This window comes from Musa acuminata, chromosome BXJ1-10 (genome assembly GCF_036884655.1).
Source record: "Musa acuminata AAA Group cultivar baxijiao chromosome BXJ1-10, Cavendish_Baxijiao_AAA, whole genome shotgun sequence".
Taxonomy (NCBI): Eukaryota; Viridiplantae; Streptophyta; class Magnoliopsida; order Zingiberales; family Musaceae; genus Musa; species Musa acuminata.
This window is the reverse complement of record NC_088336.1, coordinates 31,652,050-31,671,502: the sequence shown is the minus strand read 5'-3', so window position 1 is coordinate 31,671,502 and position 19,453 is coordinate 31,652,050. Positions and strand designations below refer to the sequence as shown.

Here is a 19,453-nt window from a genome sequence, read left to right as displayed (position 1 = left end):
TGGACTGTAGTCTTTGGGAGAAGATCTTGAGGCTGAAATGTCTAAGAAACAAGAAAAGATCGACTAGAATTCTCTATTTTGCAAACAAAAGCTTATGTTAGTTTCATGTCAAGCATGCCTTCCAGCAGAGGCTCCAAATTTGCCACTTGCAAGAAGGGAATTGTAACATGGTCTTGCTAAAAGAAAGCTACACATGAACAGATAACACAATGATACAACAGACACAAAGAAATATACACAATTGTAATTCCCCATAGCCACAGGAATGAAATGCATAGAGAGAAAGGGACCCTTAGATGATGTTCTTCAGCATTTTTTTCTTGTGATCATCGCGGCCCAGATAACTCGACGGCACGAAGGTTGTCGGTTGAGTCCAAAATCCATTCATTGGTTTGATGACGTGGGACCATCTCCTCTTGTCTTACCACTTCAACCTTTTGCCATTCCTCCCATCTCTCGGCAAGACCATCCCCTTCCAGCATCCTCACCACCTCTGACATTTTTGGTCGGTCCATCGGGGAGCCCTGAGTACATAGCAATGCCACTTGGATGAGAGACTCCACTTCAGCCTCAACATAGTCACTCTGCAGTTCTGGATCAACCAACATTTCCAGCTTCTTCTCTTTGAGCAGTCCTTTCACCTGAAAGAGACACATGGAAGCTGGTTTAATTCCTCCAATAACAAGCCTATACTAGATGCACTTAATGCCTTACATGAAGCAATACTATATGACGAAGGTTGTATATAAGAAGCATTACTTCCATTTTAGTTTCACACAGGTTGTCGTTATATAGTTGATGACTTGTGTATGCATTCCCAATGTGAATCGAGAAAAAATAATAGTTCAGAATGCATAACTTAATGGCACAAATGAACATAAACTGGCCTAGGATATGCATAAATTTCCACCAAAGACAGTTAATGGCATACTTTTGATTGACACAAGGGGAAAGGATTCAGTATCTCTTCTAATGACCAACACATGGACTCAAACATCAAGGACTATGGACCAGTACCCTTCTCTATACTTCTAACCTTCTTGAGAATCAATTGCTAGAGGCTAGATGCAAAACCAAGTCTATATTTCAAGCAAGCAAAAACATAAGAAAATAAATGCCCTAAACCTGGTCCAATCCACGATACTAGCAGACTAATATCTGATGAAAATACCTTAAAATTCAGCATAAACATAAGTATACATCATAGATAATCATGCAAACATTATTTGATGCTTACCCAGTCAAGCAGCATAACATCATCATCATTTGCAAGCCGGGCAAGATCAAATGCCCTTTGCCCTGTAATCAGTTCCAAAAGCATGATTCCAAAGCCAAAAACATCAGTCTTCTCCGAGGATTTTCCAGTTGACAGGTACTCTGGAGCTATATGTCCTATCGTTCCACGGACTGCAGTTGTTACATGAGTATCTTTGTAGTCCATTAGTTTAGCCAAGCCAAAATCTCCAACAACAGCCTCAAAGTCCTCATCTAACAATATATTTGCAGCTTTAACATCACGATGTATAATTTTAGGATCACAATGATCGTGCAAGTATGACAGCCCTCTTGCAGAACCCAATGCAATCTTTCGACGTGTTGTCCACTCAAGTGGTGGCTCAGATGGTGGGCGCTCTACAAATAAGCATAAAACATCTCCTTAAAATATTGTAAAAATGTAGTTGTCAAGTGACCATGACAAGGTTTCCTTGAACCAATTTTAGGATTATGAGTGACAGCTAAGGCTCAAAAGCAATAAGGGGTAAGCCATAAAAGAATGACAAATACCTCTTAGTCGTGATGCAACACTTCCATTAGCCATATAAGGATACACAAGCAATCGTTCAGTAGGTGTCATACAAAATCCACGAAGCCTAAGTAAGTTCCGATGCACAGCCATGCTGATCATCTCTACTTCAGTTTGAAACTGAAGCTCCCCGCCTGGAGTGCGTTCTTCTTTTAGCCTTTTTACTGCTACAAGTGAGCCATCTGCCAGTCGCCCTTTATAGACTTTTCCAAATCCTCCTCTTCCCAGAATGTTCTTGTTGCTAAAGTTATCAGTTGCTACTTGTAATTCTCGCAGAGAAAATCTTTTAAGCTGGCCCAAATGTACTTCTGGGTCCTCCTCAGCTGCACACAATATCTGGCACATTAAGTACCGTAACAGTATTAACACAGAACAAATCAGGTTCTTAGACACCAACCAGGTACATCAAAGAAATGTTCTTGTGGCTTACGACGACGCCACCATGCAAAAACTATAGCAGGGGCAGCAAAAAGCAAAGCAGCACCTGCAGCAACCCCCCCAGCAATTGCTCCAGTGCTAGAGGCACTACTTCCTGTTGAGTGTCATTTAAATTTTAACAACCTTTAGATTTCATCCACGAGCAAGTTCTTAACCTATATAACCTACTCGATATCAAGCACCTATGAAATACAGCATCTAAGAGTGCATAATATGAAAAGAATGTCTTCCCAAGTAGTAGCTTGTCGATGCTACCAGTGTTTCATCCAGACAAATAGGTGGCCTCAATAACATTCATCTCCACACAAGTAAATTATATTCTTAATTAAGTAGCATAAGATCAAACTTGTGTGCTTCCAAGCAACATAATGGCAACATGTTACCAAGTAGCTCTTTTTAGTAGTGAGCTCGATCATATATACTCCTTCTTGAAGATTATACGAATGATTGAGATAAGAAAATTTCCAGCAAATCCTTTTTTAGATGGATGGAGAAGAAAAAAAGAGAGGGAAGGGAAATTAAAATTAACTGGAAGCTATTTAGTGAAGCATGAGAATCAAGGGCAAGACAAAGTAATACATCAAAGGTCAATAGGAAATAAAAAACTAAACTGAGTTCCAGTGAGAACAAACAACAGGCATAATTACCTACCTTGGGATGACGGTGGTGTTGGAGGAACAAATGGCGGTGGTGGAGATAAGGGAGGAGCACCAGGACAAGCTTTTGTTGTACCCGGGCCACATAGAAGAGGGTTGTTCGCAAAACTGCATATTATTGCATATAATTAGCAACAAATACAACGGTTAATAAGCCAGAGATGTTTACAATTGCATCAAAATTAGAAAGCACCTGATTGGAGTGAATAGTGAGAAGGAACCAGTTGATGGAACTTCACCCGAAAGGTTGTTATTAGACAAATCCCTGCATGTTTTTTGACAAAACAAAGTCACCATTAGATAGCAGAACCAGAATTATTTTAGAAAGGTGCAGTATATCGTAAGCAAGGATCAAGCCAACTTACAGTACTTGGAGGGCTGTAATATTAGTTAAAGACTTGGGAATAGGACCCGACAGACTATTATTGTTGAGCCGGCTGCCCTTCAACAGAAATTTCAAAAATAAGAAAAGTAACTTGTAAAAGAGAAAATTTTCCAATAAACTAACCATGATGAAAAAGGCTGAATTCAGCATCAAATATTCACTGCATCAATTATTAAAGTTATGATGCATCAACTTGAAAGCTCAGCTAAATGAATGGATGCATGACGAGCAATGCATGAGATTCTTATAACTAGTTAAATACTTCACCATCTTAAATTTATTACTCAACAGAGTGGCAGAGATTGAAGAAGATATTGCATATAGTGAGATGGACTCAAGCATGCCCAACCTCATCCATTGTGCCAGCACTTCCCGTGAGTGATTTACCCACACAGTTTGGATCACTGGAATTACCATGCCAGTGAATACAAGCAGCATAATTTCATAAATCCTAGTGTTCAACGTCAATAGCTATGAGTAAGATAGTATTAAACACAAAAACCATGCCACTTTTATGAACATATGGCACCCTTAAAATTTTAGAAGACTTCTTGTTTCAGTATCGGACAAAACAGACAACCGCAAATCCAACATGCAAAACTAGAGATAATCTTAGCAAGACAAATAAGCTAAGCAAAAAGTATTGCTTTTTTTCAAAGAATGTAAAAAACCAAATAAACAAAGTTCATGAATCAAGCAGAGCTTTATACTGGGAAAGACAAATCATACAGGAAACGCAGCTTCGTTAGCTTCCCTAATGAATCAGGAATTTTTCCAGTGAAGCTGTTTAGGTATAGATCCAAGCTGACCAAATTCGTCAGGTTTCCAAGGTCACTAGGTATGGTGCCACTGATGTTGTTACTATAAAGTTCCCTGTCATAGGAAGTAAAGGTTAACAATTAATATAATCATCAATTACACAAGTAGATGAACCTGAAATCACTGTTCACCATAACTAATATCGCTCCAATATTCATAGTTCAAACATTCCTCAAATACAACATAAGAATCCACATATATGTTTAGCAATGGAACTCATTCCCAACAAACCAGTATATAGATAATGAAAACCAAGATTTTGTGCAAAGTATTATGAATAAGTACCCCAAGTTGAGACTTAGTGTACTTTGTCCACAATGTATCAGATATCACTTTACTTCGTAATGGGGCAATAAAAAAAAGAAACATGTCAATATAAAACTATATAAATGGTGATGGAACCAATTGTGCATGTTCTCCTGAAGGACATTGATTATATGTGTACTAGTACAACCAATTTCATCTTGAGAAAAGGGGCAGAACAAGACAGGTCTGTTCAACCAGGTATCAATATAGAGATTTTGCTAGATGAAACTTAAATTTCCAAGTGGGATCAATGAGATCGACAAAATTATTCTCCTAAAAGAAAACAAACAGTACAAAATTATTGAGTTCATGTTTTTAGTTCCAAATTTTGCAGCATCTTGACTCTAAGCCATGATAAGAAAACTGACTATGAATGCATTGCTGATGTTGGCAGTAACATTGAGGTGGTTCTGGTATCAAGCCTATTTATTGGAGATCTAAAAGTTCCTAGCTATGGATGTTTGATAACATGTCAGGAAAATTTAATGAATCTAAATGGCAACAGGCATGGGGAAAGTGCCACACATCAAACAACAGGAATAACTGTTGGATTATGGAAGCTAAGCATGTTGCCACAACTGAGAAGTATGCTCATTTTCAAAATACAAAGGTTTGATCAATTGCACAAGTCATAGAAGTTGCATCCTACTAACGATTTGTAGATTAGATAGTACACCAGGAGTAGTAAATTAACCAAGTGAGTCTTTGTTGCACAAGTGATATATTAGGAAGTATGCCATTTGATGTAATGAAAATTTCTTCCATTTAAAAAAAATTAACCAAATGAGAAAATGGGCAGAACTGCACTGGTTAACATCATCAAATGAAGAATATAATCATGCTATTCATTGTCCTACAAGGTGATCATACTTATACAAGATACAGACACTAGATACATGGAAAAGTAGGACTGATAAGATGAGAGGCATCATTGTTTCTTAGGAAAGAACTATGTTCCAGAAGATATAGAAACAGCTGAAAACACAACGGATATCTATGAGATAATTAAAACAGATTGCTCTTAAGCATGTGACTTTACTTATCAGCCATTGAGATAATAATTCAACCTAGACTTGTTTTTCCTTCTCTGAACCTTCCTAATTTTCACCAACTTCATGAGCTAAAATTGAACTACTTACTAGCTGCCAACCAACCATTAATGTTTTTCCAACAAATCCTGCTCACTCTTTGCTAAGCATCCACGAAATAAGGAACTATGCACCAACTTTACTGGATTAACATCAAGGTACAGCTAGATAGAAAACTTCACAAAATTTTATATTAAGTCTCTTTATATTGGAGATTGCTCTGCTCTCTAGCAGATCTTTGTTTACGAGAGAAAGATAGAAGAAGAGGAGAAAGATCATGATGTACATTGCTTGTCAATGAACTTATGTTGGTCACAACATAAGCATGGCACAAGGCTTTTAATAGAACTTAATCAGGGTTTAGAACATGCAACATGAATATGTGAGAACTGCAAGTCCATGATTATAGGACAGCGAAAAAACTTCCGTTAGGAAATGCTAATGATTTAGGAGATGACTTCGAAAATCAAACAAAAGAAAAGTTGTGACGTCTACAACTGGGGTATAAAGGAATAAATGTTCCACAGACATTTTATGATAGTAAAAATCTTAAAATCAAAAAATAACCATAAGATTTTTTACGTCTTCAACTGTAAAAATGCAAAATTACAGTCAAGAACTTAGAAAATCAAGAACAGTTGATTCAGAACTTACAGATATTGCAGATTTTTCAATTGACCAAGCTGGGGGACCAGAGTACCAGAAAGCTGAGCATTTCCAAGATCACTGAAAGAATACAACATGGGCTGTTCATAGAGTCCCACAATGACAAATGTAAAGCACAAAGAGATGGATCCACTTACACTCTAATCACACTATTGTCATTATTACATGTAACATGGAACCATGTACATGGATTGACCAAAGTTGGATCCCAGCTCTGTAGCACATTATTAGGATCATTTAAGTTCGTCTTAAGATTGTGCAAAGCATCACCTGTTGGCACCAGATTGGAGAATGTCAGAACAGAACAATTAGATCAAAACGATAGCCATTTCAAGAATTACAGGTGTTAATGAACCTGTTACAGAAAGGAAGGTTGCAGAAAAGTTACTGCTTGTTTTCTAACAAGGCAAGAACTTAGTGCAAATCTCAACAAGTCAACATGGGTCAGATATCAAGCAGGAAAATGTTGTCACAAAATGATATTGCATGGTTAAGCTAATATCATACTAATAGAGATGAAAAATTAATTATGCATGGTCTAAATATAGGAGCACTAATAGAATATGGCCAACATGTTCTAAAACAAACATAATATCTGAGTTTTCTGGACCTTCTGTCAAAGGATGACCGCATCATATGTAAGATTCACGTCATTATTGCAAATGGAGATTATTTACCGCAACTTTCCACATATATCCAGTGATTTAAAAAGGTGCTCGGGCGAGGCGAGGCGAGGCCCAAGCACCTCGCTAAACTTCTAGGCGGCGGGCTTCAAAGAGGCGTCGCCTGGGCGCTCGCCCGAGCCCAGGCGTTGGGCTCTTCGGGCGAGCGCCTGGGTTAAACCAGGCGACCGAACCAGGATTTTAGTTGATTGAACCAACTAAAACCGATATCAGTTGTCGCTACCCAACCCTAACCCTGCTCGTTGCCGCTCCCGCTCCCGTTGCTCGCCGCTGTCACTGCTCGCAACCGCTGCCGCTGTCACCGCTGCCACTGTCGCTGCTCGCCGCTGTCGCTGTCGCCGCTCGCCACTCTCGCTGTCGCCGCTCGTCACTCTCGCTGCCTCCTTACACTCCCGCTGTCATTGCCTCCTTACACTCCCGCTCCCGCTGTCGCTGCCTCCTTACATTCCCGCTCCCGCTGCTACTCTCGCTGCTGCTGCCGCTTCCTCGTTTCTCAGTCAACACCACCTTACACTATTCCTTCTTCTCCTTCTGTATATTGTTAATATTGTTAGGTTTATTTGAAATTATTAATTTTGATATTATGATTTGTATCTTAGATTTTCTTAATTTAATAGCATATTTTTATTTAAATTTTTAAATAATTATATATATTAATTATATTATATATTTTTATATTTTAGCGCCTCGTTTCGCTCGGGCGAACGCCTAGCGCCTCGGGCGTTTTTGGACCTTAGCGCCTTTTAGCACATAGCGCTTTTTAAATCACTGCATATATCAAATCTACTCTGGTTGAAGAGTTTGCAAAAATTGGCTCCATTAATGACTGCAAGAGAATGATCATCAACCATGGGATACAACTAGTTATGTTTCACTGATGTCTTCGTCCAATAGAATCTTGGTGCATCTCAATCAGTCCAACTGTGACCTCAAGCCAGTTGGTCTAATAGGCTAAGAAAATAAGTATGCCCCACGTAAAATCAATTGAATGTACATCACAATTTCTCTGTTTCTAAAAGACAGAAAATGGTCATAACTTGACCAAGAACCACCATTGTTTGATCCTGATCGACACAAATATCACCATTACTTTCCCAAATACTACGAAGAAAGAAGCTTCCCCTCAAAACAACCATCAATCTCTTTCATTTTCCAAAATATCACCATCATCTTTCAAAACCACCATGAAGCTTCCCCTCAAAACAATCATCCATCTCCTTTCAAACTTATTCCATTGACTTGACTGGTAATTGATCCCATAATCAAATAAAAGACAGGACCAGACACCAATAGTGTCAATTAATTCCACCAATTTAAAACCAAGAAAAAGGAACGCATCCAAACGGACAAAGACCTGACAAGTCTGGAAGCAACTCTACCACTAGTCCTATCTAAATCCAGCAGACCATGCTACAGGAGTAAAGCATCTACCAGATATGCTACTCTCAACAAGACTAACACAAGAATTCACCATCACTTTCCACAGAGAAATCATGAAGATCGCTATCAAGAAAGAAACTTCCTCTAAGAACCACTACCCGACGTCTATCAAACTTGTTTTGTTTGGACGGTGAGAGACTGGGCAATTTAAAACAAGATGAGCATCAATCAGCTGCAACTGCAGAAACCATTGAACTTACTCCGCCAAATCATAAACCAAGAAAACAGAGAACCCACATGGACAAAAAGGCTTCCAAATTGGCTATCCAACTAATTATGTCATGCTCCTTTCCATATCCAGCAGATCATGCCACAATAGTGAAGCATCTAGCGGAAAAGACGAACTAACGACGGCCTTTTCTAGCTCCCAGACCCAAATCAATCAACTACGATCTCGCGCAGCACGACAACCGTCAGATTCCGAAAAGCCCCCGGTCCCCGACCGCCCGACACCAGCATTATAACCAGAGGAAAGAGCGAGAGCGCTCCTTACCTTCCATGTTGGCAAGAACCCTAACGAGGGGATTCAGCACCACGACGAACCAAAGGAACCCACGCATCACCACCACCGCCATTCCCCGGGCAAAAGATCCGCGGCTTTGCAGCAACCAACCCTCGAGACCCATTCCGCTCCGGCGAAAGAACCCTAAAGACCAGGACCGCCCAAGAATCCGGGATCCCCCATCATTTCTCGCAAGAAGACAGACAGGAGAACCCTCATCGGCGGACGAGTGCGGAGAAGACGATCGAATTGGGGATCCGAAGACGCAGAGGAGGGGATCGATGCGAGGGCTATCGGGATCTCCTGCGGTGCGTTGCTTTTGCACTCGCTGTCGAGCAAATGTTTTAAGGGAAAAATGCATCAACACCCCTGTCATTTGCTCATTTTTTGAAATGGTCCCTCAAATAGAATATGGAGAAGAAAATTGAGAGAAATTGAAAGAAAAATGAGGATAAAGGAGAAAGAGAAATTATCGATTAGGTGAAAGAAGCATTTTTCTTTGATTAGGTCTCAATACTGAATTAATTTTCCCAAAATTAAATGAGGAAAGGAAAGGTAAATCGAGGAGTGAGGGGTCTATTTATAAGAACTTAAAGTTAAAGGGGTGTCCGTGAATTTTGTCTTTCCATTATATGCTTTGGAGCTTTCTGAGAACCGGCGTGAGTGTGCATAGTGGGATTTCCTGCATTGGGCGAAATAGAAAACACGGTAACTTCCCTCGCAATGATTGGATCGAGACGGAAAAAGTGGTCCTTTCTTGTTCGTGGTTGGGGTATGTTCCTGTTTGCCGACTCTTACGAGACAGGGGAGCCGATGATTTGGTCAAAGGAGCACGCCCTGGGGAGTCAAACCTCAAGTCGTAGAGTGGTGGTGGATGACGGAACGGGCACTGCGGGTGGGCAGGTCAAACGGCGTTGTGGGGGCCACCGCTTGGCTTCTGACAGCCGATCCCCGCAATATGTATATAGATAATTTTTTCTGAATAATTCTTTCTTTTTTTATTTTTTATATACCTTAAATATCCATCGTCACGTCCACCTCCTCCTAACGGACATCGACGATCATCACCTCCACCCCACTATGATCGCTTTCATTCCACAATGATCACCGGTCACGCTTTCATCATGCAACTCAACATTGTTCCTCCGTGAATGCTTTCTCTTTCTCTAGAGGCTCCATACTTTTCTTTCGGAGTGTAACATTATAAGTGATGAAAGATGACGAAAGAGATGGAGGCAAGAAAAAAAAGTCATTAACTAAGGAGGATGATGAAAGAAATGTGTCAACAGAGAAAAGAATAAAGTGAACGGAAGGAGTGATGACAGAGAGGAGTGAAGGTCAAGGCGCGACAGGACGAAAATCGTCACAACAAGAAAAACAATGATTGATAATGTTCATCTAGAAGAGGAGGTAACGATGATAAAAAGTATTTGGGATATTAGAAAAAAAAGATATCAAATGGAAATATTAAAAATTCACAGCACCTTTTAGAAAAAAAAACCAAAATTAAAATTTGTTCATAAAAATCATTATATATATAAACTCTTATCGATATATTATTGTGGTCAATCTCTATTTGTTGAGAATCAATAAAATAAGATTGAAACTCTAAATTAATATAATATATATTGAAAAATGTTACCAAGAAACTCTTTTTCCCCTTCAAATATATCCACAAAGTAGCATGCTTTAGTCAACCATAAACATCCCTTGAGACTGAATCAAGCATCAAAAAGGGTCTTCCACAAATCATCACCAACAGTAAATAGCTTTTCAGTAAGTTCCACAAAGTTTGGAGACTTTGATCTGCATTACAAGAGGAATAAGGAGGCAAAACACATTACTACGAGGTAGCTGAGCATCTATACAATCTCCACTGGCACACATCCCTGATCAATCGATGCTTTCACTGCATTCAGCACCAGGTGTCTGTTCCTAGTGATGGCTGGCCATTGGTCATCTGGCTTCCCAGCAGAATCTCTGATGCTTCCTGCCGACCTCGAGAGCTCCTGCACCATGAGAGACTCCTGTGATAGATCAGTTGGGACGATATGCTTGGTGAGCAGTGACTGCCATCCGGTCACCAACTCATTGAAGGCTGAGCCTGAAGCAAATGAGAATGGAACTTTCTCCTCCTCGAGGGGGATCACGAAGTCACTGAGCTGAAGGGATCCTCTCATTGTCAGATGAGTTAGGAATGAGCACTGGAAGGTTGCAACCTCGCTTCAGTCTTGACTGCACCATGGATTGCAACTGCTTTCTTGGGCAGTTCATAGTCAGCAACCCACAGGATGGAGCGGCTGCAGTACCACCCAACATCACCAAGAGCCCCGAGAGCATCTAGCTCGGGCATCACACATATGTCATTCTCAAGGAAATCAGAGTCTCCAGCATACTAATATCAAAAGCTTGTGCCTTACAAGGTGTTCCAAAATCTCCTTTTTTATTTGGTTGTTTTTGAAACACATCTCCACAATCCTATCTTCATGGCTTATCAAATCGATCTAGACAAAAATTCCACAACAATCATGACAAACCCCAACATCACTCTATCTCAAACCATTACCTTGAAATCCATTAACCCTGCATCACAACTACCATTGAAACTCACCAAACTCAACTATGCCTCTTGAATATCTCAAGTTATCAACTTGTTATATGGTTATGATCTTATGGGCTTCATTGATGGAACAAGACAGTGTCCTTTTGAAATGATAAAAACCAAGGAGGAACTCCCAAAATGGAAACTTTGGTAGAGACAAGATCATCTCCTACTCCATGCCATCACAGCTTTTGTCTTAGACCAAGTTGTTCCCTTGATTTCTTCCACAATCATAGGTGTAAGTATGATCACAATAATTTATTTCCTTATACTTGAATTCTTGTATTATAGTTTATCATATGACTCATTAATCAAACAAGAAGAAATCATTCCTTACTAGTGCAAGCTTTAATGATTCCTTTCTTGTGTACAACTCGCATAAACCTCATGGGAGGGACTTTGGATTGCTTCTTTTCTCTAATTTTTTCTGTTTGTTTTTCCGTTTCTTTTCCTATGCTTCTTCTATAAACACCACCTCCAACAGCTATTTGCCCCCACACAAGGATTGTCCATCCCCTGTTATGATTCAGTAAACCCAAATGACTTCATCTTGATCCTGAATCATTTCCAATTCATCTCACTTTTACAATGCTGAAACCCCAACCAAATACAACCTTTGCTAAACCTACCTTTCACTCTGAATATAGTGGTTGACTTAAATACCATTGTCACCATCCACTAGCTTTCTCCATAATACCTTCCTAGCCACACTTCTTAATCTACAATACCATCAAAATATCATATTACTTTGATCTTTAGTCATCTCTGATTTTATAAGTAAATGAAATGCTCATGTGATAGAAACAAGGAAGCTCCTTGATCTCTAGTTATCTTTGATTGATTTATAAGTAGAGATTATAAAAACAGACAAGGTGGACTCTATTGATAGAGGAAGAGGATAAATGGATCAATGATATTACCTCGTAAAAGCTTAGATAGGAGATGTGAAAGGGAAGGAAAATAAAGAAGTTAACGAAACTAGATCAATATTTCCTTCCAAAGTAAAATAATGAAATCTTTCAACTCATATTGAATAAAAACGCAAAAGAAGATAACAAAGAACTCCACATACTTGTAGCACACATTCTAGTCTCTGCAATATGGCAAGGCAACATATTGCTGAATCAAACAAAGAAGAAATTCTTCTGATTAGAATGATCTGTGTAATCATCAGCTTCTACCATGTAACTCCTCCTATCTAGATTCTTTATATAAAACCATGTGATTTGTGATTTGGACAAAGTTTCATTCAATCCAAAGCCACCCTAGTGCAGTGGGTGATTACCTATTAAGATGAACCTAACAGGGAAAATTTTCCAGGTTATATGAGAGACAAAATGCAGACCATTGTCAGAATGAGCAACAATCGCATGCTGAAATCAATAAGCAAATGGCAAAAAACAATAAAATAACTGTTATATGCTTATGAAAGACCTTTTTGTTTTGTGAAAAAGTTAGGTAATTGTAAACCTTTTATGCCATCATCTATATAACCTATCAGAAGATAACTTTAACAAGTGCCCCTAGGATTGTTAAGACAAATTTCCAATTCAATGAGCAACGATGTCTCATTTTTGTTGGACATTACTGTAACAAATTTTGTTGTTTTGTCAATGATTATAATTGTTGCAATTTTACTCCTTTTTCAGATTCATTACAGTGATCAATTATTGATGATTTGGATCTGCAAAGATGAGGAAGAAACAGGATTAGTGCATTATATTAGGAAATTTTGAAAAATTTCCAGCACTTCAATTATTCAAAACCTCCCTTCATACACATCATTAGAAGCTGGGGACATTCTTTAACAGGATCATTGCATCTCTTGATTTCTTTCAGTTGATTTTCTTCGAATGTTCCTGAAGTTTCCATTATTGTTCTAAATCATGTCAACGTACTTTATCACTTCACTGGTCTAATCTCAACTTCTCAAGCAGTACATAATTCTTATATATGGCTGAAGCAGCACATTCGGATTTACATTAAATATTGCCTAAAGTAACACTACCAATCAGTCTAAGTCCATAACCCACTACTAAATCAAAGCCCAAATTGACCTCTGTTTACAGTAAAAAACAGAAGAACGCCTCTAAAGAGAGCCTAATCCAATCCAATTAACTTCAAGTGGACTATGAGATCAAAGATAACTTCTCTCTAGCAAAAAATAAGCAGTCAAAATTAAAGAGAATGGAACAGTTTGTATAGTCAACCAAGAATACGATACCTACCAATAAATCAGCACGATGCATCGGGATAGCTTCTTACATTCGATTCTAGATCACCCAAAAGAAGTCCTTTTTGGAATGAATAAGAAAAAGCGACACTAATTCATGATAACTAAGTGCAGATTACCCTCTTTAGCTGTCCAAAACGGGCCGAATCGGACAACATCTCCGGCATCTTGGCCGTCCGCGGGAGCGGCAGGCGTCGAGGATCCGGTCGAGGTCTGAGGCGCAGAGAGCAGTGGGCTTCTCGAGCAGCAGGTGCTTGCCGCGTTCGGCTGCGCCGACGACCCACCGAACGTGGACGTTGGTGGGGAGGGGCACGTAGACGGCGACGCAGGGGTCGTCCAGGACGGCCTCATAGGAGCCGAGGGCGATGAATCGCCGGGCATTGTCAAGGGAGCGGCTCCCGACGGCGACGAGAGGGCAAGCCCGAAGGCACTGGCGAGCTTGCGGGCGATCTCCAGCACCCCAAGATGCCGAACCGGATCGGGTTGCTCTTCGCTGTCTCGTCCGCCGTTCCTCTCTTGTGGTGCAGTAGCAAGCTCAGAGCGGCTGTCGTACTTATTAGCCAGCGTTCGCTTCGCGGCCCTTGTCGTAAGAGTACCCCAACAGGACGCGACCGTCGGATGCGCGCCACGGCAATAATCTCTAAGTAACTTGTTGATGATCAAGTGGATGGAATTTAACCGGGCCGGGCATGGAAGTTAAATCCGAATCCGGATTATGTCATGATCAACGGTCAGTCCATTATGGGCCCATCAGGCCCGCCCCATGGAGGATCACATCATATGAACGGTTGAGATCGTTTGGTGGGACGGTGATCAAGGGATGATCGCGCATGTTCGAACTCTCTAGACTCGTATGGAAGGATCTTTTTCCTGTTCTCTCTCTCTCTCTCTCTCTCTCTCAGTCTGCGCTCTGTCTCCCTTCGGCCTATATACCAAAAGCATATGCGCTCGCTTGCTACAGCAAAGCAAGCGGTGCGGCAATCCTCTTATTCGAAAGTTTGTCTTTTTGGTCGTCTCTTCCTTCTCTCCCCCCTTGCAAGATGAGGTAAAGCATCAAAACCCTTTATTCTCTTCGAGATTTTTAGTCGATTTCTTGGTAATCTACTCCTCAATTCGAGAATCGTTAAAAGTTAGGGTTTGGTTACTTTTCGTGATGGATTAGGAGGTAGCATTTCTTGGCCAAATTCAAAATCTTGGCATCAGGACAGAACACATGATTTGGAGGGTGTGAACTCTGATTCTACTGATTTAAGTTGTGCTTATTGCAGTGTGTATACGAATGAAGGTCTCTGTAAGGGTGTGTGAAATGGATGGTTATGTAGGCGGATGAAATCTAACCTATGTTCTATATGTGGTGTTGCTTTTCTGCGTGTTTAACCTCAACTGCATCAGCCTTTTTTTATATATAGAATGATTTATGGATATTATTCCTTATGTGTTGTACAGCTCGTGAAACCAAAAAGTAATTCTTTTTAATCAGACACTGTTGAAGAAACCACATGGTAGAAGGGATGGATGTTTTCCCTCGGTACACATAATCTATTGATCTGTTGATGATGCCTGAGAGGGGAGATTTTTGGTGATTCAGTATACTAGATTTATGTTGGTCCAAGAAATGTTCAATTTGAACTAGAATTTCTCAAGCTAGCGATGATTTTTTTCCCTTGATTTTGCAGCCGACATCCGACTACAAAATGGGCCCAAAGATCTGACAAGGTGTATATAATCATTGAACTGCCAGATGCCAAGGATGTGAAGTTCACATTACAGCCAGATGGTCGTTTCTACTTCTCTGCAACCAGTGGAGCAGAAAACATTCCATATGAACTCGATTTTGAGTTGTTTGACAAGGTTAATGTTGATGTAAGTATCAGAATAATTTATTCGACCGTATTATAGTACACTTTGATTTGAAGATTGGATTGACGAGAAGAACTGCAGGAGAGTAAAGCTGCCGTCGGGCTTAGGACTATATGCTACCTCGTCAAAAAAGCCGAGAAGAAGTGGTGGAGTCGGCTGTTGAAGACGGCAGGGAAGCCTCCGGTCTATTTGAAAGTTGATTGGGACAAATGGATCGATGAAGATGAAGACGACGAGAAGGAAACGAAATGTAAACACTCTGGCATCACTTAGAACATACATATTATATCTTGTTATATGCTTGCAAAGATTGTTATTCTTGTTGGAGCCTCACAATATGATGTTTGAAATGTTTCCCTGTGCAGTTGGAGGCATGGACTTTGATGACATGGATTTCTCGGTATGTCATTTGGTTGAAATTGGCAAAAAAGCTATCAGTTGATACTCTTGGTATGTTAAACTCGATTTTCTTTTTGCAATATACAGAAACTGGATATGAATGGCGCCGACGATGAGCCTGATGATGCAGATGAAGGTTAGTCTTGTTGTAACATTGACATGCATTGAGAATGTCTTTGTTCCTTGAGGGAGATATTCTGCGAGTTTATGCTGCTTAGACATTGCTTGTAATTACTGTATGCCACATAATCCAGATGATGCCGATATGGAAGGGGCTGAGGCCAAGGCAGAAGATGGTGGTGGAAAGGTGGAGAATGCCCATGTTGCATCTACAAGTGAACCTTTGGCCAAAGCATGACGACCTCTGCTTTTGTAGGACTTCTCAATACGTCTTGTTAACATATTCGACGAGCTAGGTTTTTGTTTAGGTCATGTCTGTTTGTCGGTACTTCTCCTTAAAGTTTCATGCTGTGGAAGACTTTGACTTTCTGTTAAACGTAGTTGACAAGCTACATTTTTGCACCCATCATGTGTTTATGGATGCTTCTCCTCAAGAGGTTCATGCTGTGGAAGACGTTGACTTTCTGTTAAACCTAGTTGACAAGCCACATTTTTTGCACCCATCATGTGTTTGTAGATGCTTCTCCTTAAAAGTTTCATGCTGTGGAAGACGTTGACTTTCTGTTAAACGTAGTTGACAAGCTACATCTTTGCACCCATCATGTGTTTGTGGATGCTTCTCCGTAAGAGTTCCATGCTGTGAAAGAAGTTGACTTTCTATTAAACCTAGTTGACAAGATACACTTTTTGCACCCATCATGTGTTTGCAGAACTTTACCGGGCAATTGTTAGCTCCTGTATTTGATGCTGTCGTATGTATGCAGCAGAAAACTTTGCGGTGTGTTTCCTATTCAAAATCAAGAAAGGTATTTTTTGCCTGTGAAAGAAAGAATTAAAGAACTGAAGCATTTGACACACATTACAAGTTATGGACAGTGCATTTCTGTGCTGATGACCTTAGGCCAACCACTCATCAGGATTGAGTTGAACGGTAGTGGATCACTGGTGGTCATTTGGTAATGGCGACTGCAGATTTGGTCCGTCCAAGGATGCCAAGACCTGAGACAGCGAGGGGTGGAGTTTGGCATCGTTGCCGACACACTTGGAGGCGAGCAATGCAAGAGCGTTGGCTCCTCTCTTTGGAACTGCCCTTTGAGCCTCGCATCCATGATTCCATATAGTTTGCGCTTGTCGCCCAAGCAGCGTCGTGCCCAGTCCACCAGCCTCTGTTCTATGCCTTTTCTCGATCTGTCGTGCGCTCGACGCCCCGATAGCATCTCCAACAACACCACCACCTCGAAGCTGTAGGCATCAGCTTTTGCAGACAGCCTACCTGCAACCAGGTAAGGAAGGTTTACTAAGAGAAAGCATTTGGTTGCTTTGCTCGTAAGCAGAGTGAGGATGATTAGAACCAGTTAAGAGAAGGTTGTTCAAACATTATGCTCTTTATCGTGCATGATCAAAAGCAACAGATCTCATTGACTAACGAGAATTCTGTATCTTTTCTTCTGGATTTCACCAACAATAATAAAAAAAATACTATGTAATTTGCATCGTGAATTCGGTATCTTTCTGCTTGTTTCAGAATACATGCGTTCTTGATCGTAAATGCATCATCAAAAGCAACAGATGTCATCGACCAACGAAAAAGTTGGTATCTTTTATTCTGGATGTCATCAACAATAATAAAAAACACTAAACAATTTACATCATGAATACTGTTCCAACTGTAAGAAACGCAAATACTTTGTGTGCACAAGAAAATGGAGACTAGAAAGCAATACTAAATTCAGCATACCTGTCGTGATGTATTCAGGAGCTGCGTACCCTTTAGTTCCCATGACCTGAGTAGAGACATGAGTTCTATCCCCAGTTGGTCCAGCTTTTGCGAGGCCGAACTCTGAAAGCTTTGCATTAAATTCCTGCTCGGCGTGAAAGCAAAATAAGCCGTGAGGCTTTTATTCCGAAATCTTGTGTGCTTCTTCTTGGCACACACATCTCTACAACATACTGAGTCAAGGAGAATGTTAGAGGCCTTGACGTCTCAATAAATTACTTGAAACTCGGAATCATGCAAAAATGAGAGACCCCTCGCTGCTCCAATCGCGACTTTGAGTCTTGTTGCCCAGTCGAGCGGCTGAGCACGTCCTAGGAATCAATGTGAGAAAACAAAAAATCTGTTCAGAAATGTGGAATTATTCTTACAAGAACATGTTAGCAGCATTGCAGTACACCTGGTAAATCTAGAATTGGATGAACATATTCCAAAAGTTCAAACATGTTGATGTGTTGTATCCTCATCAAAAAGAGTCAAAGTTCTTCTATCCCTTCTGGCTAAATTAAAGAGTTGTTCATGCCAGTCTTTTCTGGATAAATCAAGTGATAATGATCAATGAACCAGAATGTTTTCACATATTTATTGGTACTCACTTCAGAAAAGGTTCTTCTCCAAGCTGCCTTTTGCCATGCATTCGTAGACCAGAAGTCGATTATCATCGTCCAAACAGTAGCCAATGAGCTTAACCACATTCGGATGGTGAAGCTGACCAAGATAGTTAACCTCTGTCTGCAATCACTAATCAACATAACTACAAAAGAAGTAACAATTAGGAAGGCGCTGAGGAAATAAGATAAATAAAAACACACACCAGCCATTCCTTATGGCCTTGGAAACTCTCAAGTTTGAGCTTCTTGACAGCAACAACCATTCCGCGACCAGGCTTCGACGGAGCAAGAGTTTGGTCATCCATCCAACCTTTATAAACATAACCAAACCCTACTTCTCCAATACAACATTCTGAACCGAAGTTTCTAGTGATGTTTTTCATATCCTTGAGCGTGAAGGACTTCAAATTCAAGGCAGATAAGATTTCACCTTCTGTTCTTGGTGTGTAAAGACTACCACTAGAAGTTTTTTCACTGTACGAAGGCACGGTAAGAGTTGAGGCGGTTGAACATGTTGTTAAAGTTGAAGGAGCCGAAGATAACTTTTGAAAGATTTGTTGTACAAAGAAAAAATTAATTCAAAAACAAAACCACACACACATATTAAGTTTAAGAAACATTTGTGACTAACTATGCACAATTGCAGAAGAAATAAGCCAGAGCACCATATCAGAAGAATGAGATTAAAGATGACATGGTTTGGCATACCGAATAAGGATTACAAAACACATAATATCCTGAGGACATCCACACAATGAGTACTCCATTTCCCTCGAAAAGTTTTACTACAATTGCCTTATCAAGACGCAAGGTCCTCTTTTGATTCCAAAACCTTAATATCAACACTCAAGATCTATACCTAAACCGGTTTGCACCTTCCGGGTTTGACAAGAAACACTTGCAGGGATAAAATAAACAAAAAACAGATATCCTTTCAGTTCACAAGCAACACTTAAGTATTGAAATTCTAAGAATTCTCACCATCTAAACTTTGGTATCAGCTCAGGAAGTCTCTGAACAACCTTGCCAATCTAAGTTGTAATGGCTTTCTGTCAAACCCACAGTGC

At 40.2% G+C, this 19,453-nt stretch overlaps 2 protein-coding genes and 2 pseudogenes across 4 annotated transcripts; 1 reads left to right on the top strand and 3 right to left on the bottom strand.

The window, feature by feature from the left end:
• Window positions 1-40: 40 nt before the first annotated feature.
• LOC135596204 (LRR receptor kinase BAK1-like) lies at window positions 41-9,178 on the bottom strand. Of its 2 annotated transcripts, XM_065088195.1 has the most exons (11): window positions 8,779-9,178; window positions 6,300-6,432; window positions 6,151-6,222; window positions 4,013-4,156; window positions 3,264-3,335; window positions 3,092-3,163; window positions 2,894-3,006; window positions 2,202-2,336; window positions 1,786-2,127; window positions 1,238-1,632; window positions 41-641 (listed from the first exon to the last, which is right to left on the bottom strand). In XM_065088195.1, exons 1-11 carry the CDS (start codon window positions 9,161-9,163, stop codon window positions 327-329), a joined length of 2,178 nt encoding a protein of 725 aa, XP_064944267.1. In that variant the 5' UTR covers window positions 9,164-9,178; the 3' UTR covers window positions 41-326. The 2 variants fall into 2 exon arrangements, with proteins under 2 accessions (XP_064944267.1, XP_064944268.1); XM_065088196.1 differs by lacking the exon at window positions 2,202-2,336.
• A 1,333-nt stretch (window positions 9,179-10,511) lies between these two features.
• On the bottom strand, window positions 10,512-14,454 carry LOC135594838 (uncharacterized oxidoreductase At4g09670-like; annotated as a pseudogene).
• A 52-nt stretch (window positions 14,455-14,506) lies between these two features.
• On the top strand, window positions 14,507-16,403 carry LOC103969236 (co-chaperone protein p23-1). Of its 2 annotated transcripts, XM_018819655.2 has the most exons (7): window positions 14,512-14,667; window positions 15,069-15,201; window positions 15,299-15,485; window positions 15,564-15,732; window positions 15,848-15,882; window positions 15,969-16,017; window positions 16,136-16,403. In XM_018819655.2, exons 2-7 carry the CDS (start codon window positions 15,176-15,178, stop codon window positions 16,237-16,239), a joined length of 570 nt encoding a protein of 189 aa, XP_018675200.2. In that variant the 5' UTR covers window positions 14,512-14,667; window positions 15,069-15,175; the 3' UTR covers window positions 16,240-16,403. The 2 variants fall into 2 exon arrangements, with proteins under 2 accessions (XP_009380995.2, XP_018675200.2); XM_009382720.3 differs by lacking the exon at window positions 15,069-15,201 and having other exon boundaries at window positions 14,507-14,667.
• Window positions 16,404-16,544: 141 nt separating this feature from the next.
• On the bottom strand, window positions 16,545-18,958 carry LOC135594836 (probable serine/threonine-protein kinase PBL3; annotated as a pseudogene).
• Window positions 18,959-19,453: the final 495 nt, after the last annotated feature.